The sequence below is a fragment of the Mizuhopecten yessoensis genome, unplaced genomic scaffold, assembly GCF_002113885.1.
Source record: "Mizuhopecten yessoensis strain PY_sf001 unplaced genomic scaffold, ASM211388v2 scaffold715833, whole genome shotgun sequence".
NCBI lineage: Eukaryota > Metazoa > Mollusca > Bivalvia > Pectinida > Pectinidae > Mizuhopecten > Mizuhopecten yessoensis.
In genome coordinates, this window is record NW_018479814.1 from 35874 (window position 1) to 41548 (window position 5675).

The window sequence follows — 5675 nt, forward strand, 5'->3', positions numbered from 1 at the left end:
GTAGTGTAAAATTACTCTGTACACCACGGGGGTTTAGGCACAGGCGTTCATTACAAATGTCTGTTTATGTGTACTGTGACCCATATCAGTATAGCATATATGTATTTCAGACAGTTGTAACGAACCCCTGTGGTTTAGGTCCAAACATAGCTGTAACATACTCTACGCACAAAACACATCTGACGTTTATTTATAATTGATTTTTTTTTATTTCCTTTACAAGCATCAGAAATCAGGAAGGAGGATTTTCACTGTATCCAAACATTAAAAAGTCTAGTTTGTAAACGTCTTTAATGTCATTAAGAACATCGGGCGACACAGTTCTGTAAGCATTTACAAGCACGTTTCGTCTTTGTAAAACCCTCTGTTCTTCAGACACCGGATTTATGTCTAAATTCTGCATTATCACGGAGGTGACCATTTCCGGATCTTTTAAATCGGTTATATTCTTAAAAGCTCCCAATGGAAATGAGGATTGCTCGTGAACATGGCCTTGCATTTGTAACGATTTCCAAATCTTTTTAAGAAATGCGAATCGGTCAGGACAGTCAATGGAATACATACGGTATTCAGCCAGTAATGACGAAATAAGAGAAAATATCGTATTTGCATATAAACCGTCTGAGTGGAGGATTTTCTTGATACTATTTTTTCTGTCCGTTTCCATTTGAATTTTATCAAGTGTGAAGTCTGCGTCTCGGGTTAGTGTCTCCTGTTTTGAAACAACATGGTATTGAAACGAGCAAGGATCACATATGCGGTAAATTGGAGACCAGTGGTCGTCGAATTGGCCATGTTTCATACCTAACTCCACTAAACGGTTCAGAAATTCTACAAACGAAACTTGGTATCCACAGCGTTGATAGTCAATCATTGCAAAACCTGTTTTCAATTTCATGCCGAACATGCGATTGAGAGCTCCTAGCAGGAATATCTTATCGATATATGTGGAAAACAGACGGGTGTAGGGATTTCTTGCCACCATTGCTGTGAGTAGTGGTGGTGCTCCCTGTTTTTTCATTCTCATCGCAATCAAGCCCGCGCCATATTCGTATGTCCCATAGTGAAGTTCTATTCTGCTCAACTGAAAAATGGCGTCAACATCTAAGGGAGATTCGAGGGCTGTGAACACAGCGCCCCATAGTGTGGAGCCCGTCTTGGGTGCTTTACAACATGCAAATCGAAGTTTCTTCGAGTAAAAAAATGTCTTCGTGTGCGTCTTATATTTCGATATGTAATGTTTTCCAATCTTGGACTTGCACACGGCACGTATCCTTGACAACCGTTGTGGCATAGCCTTCTCTACAGCGACATCCGCTTCCGGTTGGTGCACCAGTATGTTGTCTCCACCATACATCTTATATACATTGTTGGAGTCGTATAACTTCCGGGAATCTCGGGCAATTTTTAGATCTGAAATTGTTTGAAACAAAACATGAGATGTACTTATGGTTCTCTGTATATCTTGTATATATAGATTGATACAATAATTAAAACGTAAATCGAATCGCTATCTTGCTTCGAATTGTATGTCAGCTATTGATATTGTTGAATAACTTTATTTTTATTTTTGCATGCCTTTCTGTATGATGGTGAAAGACGACATTTGTCGATATTAAACAATGACCTTAAGGGACTTAAGAACAATGCCCTGAGTGTAAAACCGCTGTTACATATAGGCGTAGTACGAAGTTGATAAAGTCATTATTTGTAACAGACGTTCCTAATCTGATTGGGTCAGCAACAACAACAACAAAATCCGTGGCCAAAATTAAAGTTATTGTATGTAGGAAAAACACAGTGCAGTGGAACAGGGATCAGTAAGACACAGAAATGAATTTGATTATAATTATATTGCATCAAGGGAAAATACTTGTTTCGTGTTCCGCAAACCTGTTTTTCACAAAATGCGTTAAAACCCTTGAAAAATGTCACACTTAAACACACAACGACTATGAGAAATAGGGAAAACAGAATTGGTTAAACAATGAAATTAGAGCTATAGGTATTAGGGCAAATAAAATGGCGTAGTAGTATGTATTACATCTATGATACAGAAAAGTAAAAGGGTGTGATATGACACTGACCGCCAATGAGGGAAAAAAATACAAATACTTAAACATTACGTTACAATATGATAATCTGTGTAAAACAACTGACGTCTTTGAATAATAATACACACTGAAAAATGACATCACAATATAAAAATCTGTCAAAGCAAAATGCTTCATGTGGCTAGTATTTCAACTACAATCGACATGGTATTCAGCTCAAACCAAAATACATTTTAAAATTACGTTCAGGAGAAGTACGAATTCCGCAGCTATAACCCTATATATCCTCAGTTCGGTAATAATATACCATGTATAAAAGTATATTCACATAATTTAAACAACAACATACTAAAATGTAATACCCCTTACTCTATGATTAAAGAGGCGGTTCTAGGTCGTATCCAAACAACAGGAAATCGAGTCTGTACACTCTCTTTATCCGTCCAATGGTGTACTCGTTGATCTGTCGGTAAGCGTATATCAAGGCATCATTTCTTTGGTAGTTTCGCTGAGGTAGACCGACGGGTTTATTTTCAATTTCTCTCATGATAATTGTAGTTATATCATTTTCATAACTCTTTGAATTTTTAAGGTCACGGAATTGTTGTATGGGGTATTCTGATTCATAATGAATAACTCCTTGGAATTGTAGGGCTGTCCAGACTTTCTGCATCAATGAGGATATTTGTGGGCATTCCACCTGGAACTTCTTCTTGTCTTTGAGTACTGTCTTAATCAGCTGTCGGAGTTCTAGTCGTGTATCGACGTTACGTATCAACAACTTGATATCCTCAGTATGACTGGCGTTTCGCTCTCTTTTAGCGAGGTCCAAAATGTATTCTGCGTCTGATGACATCGTTTCCTGTTTGATGACGTAATCCAGGTTTAGATTACACGGATCACATAATCTCGTCACTGGAGAATAGTGATCATCAAAATGTCCTTCGGCAGTAGCCGCATTTAATAGTTGTTCAAGAAAATCCTGAAAGGTCACTACAAATCCACACTTGCCATCACCCACATCCTCTAAACCTTTCTTCAACCGCCGACCAAACTTCTGGTTAAGGTCACTAAGAAGATAAATCTTGTCAATGTATGCCGAATACAGTCTTGAATAAGGATTTCTAGATACAACTCCTATTTTAGATCCGCGTTTTTTAGCTTCTTTTGAAAACATAAACCCAATTTCGTACTTCCTGTCATGCACCACGTATCGATCTAGTAGGAACGCCTTCCGGGCACTTATTTCTCCTTCCAATGCAATGAATACGCGTGCCCAGAACGTACTTCCGACTTTTGGGACTTTGCACACAACCAGTTTAGCCTCTGATGAATAAAAGAACGCCTTTGTAACAGGTCGAAATGCGGTCAGGAAAGATGTTACATGCGATGAACTGCATTTATCGAGTAACAGTTTTTTCCTCGCTCTAAATAGTTTTTCTTTGCTCCGTTGGGTGTCATCTGGTGATTTTGTCTTGAATCCTAACGGTTCCATCACTGTAGCATTACTAGGAGAGACAATAGACAATTCCATTGGTGTCTTTAGATCTGCCAATACAACAAATAGAAACTCTCTAATATTTCCCATAATCCTCTATTAGTTCCCATAATCCTCAACTTCTACTACCCGTACTCCTCATATACTAACGAATACCTGGTACTGCTTTGGTACTCAATACTCCGTCGATATTACTTAACAAACACACTCTTACACTACCAATACTCATTAAGTGTACACAACATCCACTTGTATTACCCGTATTAATGGTATTCTAATAACAATGATCCTCATTTAAAAAAACGGAAATGCTTCAACACTTGCACTTCCAATTTATTTTCTATTAATAAAGTAGAAGGTACAGGAAGCATGAACATATCTAACAGGTAATGTCTTTGAGTGCTTTCGTCGATTCAGGCTCTTTGTGAGTCTCCTGATGAAGAAAGTCTTTTAGGCAATGACTTTGTGTGTTTAGTGTGGTAAACGTAAAAGTTTTAAATCATTTTTCCATGACAGTGTCTTTATCAGGTGGTCACAAATGTATTTAAATATCCGTAGTATTAACCTACTCTCATTCCTAAATTATATCAACACACTTTTTATTTCTCCAGTGAAAATCTTAATAACCTTTAATTTTTAAATTCTTTTTTAAGACTATGAGGATAAAAATGGATTTAGTATGTCATTGAAGAAAGCCAACTATGTTAATTATTTACTGCGACATAAAGCCGCTTTGGTCCATTTGGGACTCCTTAGAAGATACGTTTCAGGAATATGGACAACTTTTCGTTAATTAAGTTCTGTTCAGGAAACATTCGTAATATATTGGTTATTAAAAACACGTTTAAAAATCTAATACTTTCTAGTGGTAGGTCGTCCCTGTACATAAAAAGTAAAAATGTGATGTTGACTTAGATTTCAGTTCGGTTTTTGTTATTAAATCACATGCAAGTGACTGTAAAATTGCCAGTTTTTGGATGTTATGTGAAGATGTTATCAGTCTGTTCTGAGACAGTGATCTTATTAAAACCATGTTTTCATCATTTGTATAAATGGTGCCTCTACCATTCACTGGTATACTTAAGCATCTACTTGCGACGTATTGTATAAATAAAATGTGGGATAAATGTCATTTCAACCATTATGAATAATGCATATGATATGAATGAAATTAATGCCCTTAAATTCGTGTACAGAACAAAAAAGGTTTATCTTGTTTAGGAACATTTAACACCATTAGGTGATTTATACAAAAATCACTCAAAACTAAATATATAAAGAAAAAGATACACAATCAATTAATATATAAATAAATAAAACGATACATAAAACCCCCCAAAAAAACATAAACATAAACAAATCATAAACAAGAAGAAGCTATATATCGCTTACTAAAATATAGCAAATCATCGCATAATAGATTCCACAGTTACAACAAAAATGGTTTAAAGCACGAACAATTGCTTAAACTCACCGTAAGCCGTTGTGATGTACCACATAAATAATACCGTTACACAGGAGAGAGACACCAGCAAACAAGAAATAGTAACTTTCGCCATTATAGTATAAACATCACAACGCTAGCACTGTCGTCTGACATTGGCACATCCGTCAATATTGAAACAAGAACCAGACATTGAAACGGCCACATAGTGGCCAAACCCATTATCTCAAGTTAAATCATAAATACAACAATGGTGTTCAATATATTAAACACCACATGTGGAATTTGAATCTGTACGGTGTTTTCATAATTATAAAAAATAATAAAAATACAAGAAGCAATTCAAAATCATCATTTTGAAATGTTACGCATAGACAGTTCAAAATATCGAAACTATTTAATTCGAACAACTAACTGAATTGTTTATTAAGCTTACATTCTAGACGCTAGACTGGTCATTAGCATAAGAAAACGCCGTTGTCAGATCTAAATTAGAACAGTTCGAGTTAGCTTTGATCGAAAACAAATTGACACTAAAACATTGTTAGGTTGATCGATTTTAAAAATAATTTAGTTAATATGACATCAATATTGATTGTTTAAAATGTTATTGAATGAAGAAAAAGTAGAAAATCCGGTTAATATCAAAGCGCTTTTTTTTTTTTTTTTTTTTTTTTTT

The 5675-nt window shown here is 35.6% G+C and overlaps 1 protein-coding gene across 2 annotated transcripts; it reads right to left on the reverse strand.

Annotated features, from left to right (window-relative positions):
* Positions 1-219: 219 nt before the first annotated feature.
* Positions 220-5209, reverse strand: LOC110441293 (carbohydrate sulfotransferase 10-like). 2 transcript variants are annotated; one of them, XM_021484406.1, is made up of 3 exons: positions 5027-5209; positions 2424-3602; positions 220-1413 (listed from the first exon to the last, which is right to left on the reverse strand). In XM_021484406.1, the coding sequence occupies exons 1-2, from the start codon at positions 5109-5111 to the stop codon at positions 2431-2433; spliced, it is 1257 nt and encodes a 418-aa protein (XP_021340081.1). In that variant the 5' UTR covers positions 5112-5209; the 3' UTR covers positions 220-1413; positions 2424-2430. The 2 variants fall into 2 exon arrangements, with proteins under 2 accessions (XP_021340081.1, XP_021340080.1); XM_021484405.1 differs by lacking the exon at positions 2424-3602.
* Between the last annotated feature and the right edge of the window lie 466 nt (positions 5210-5675).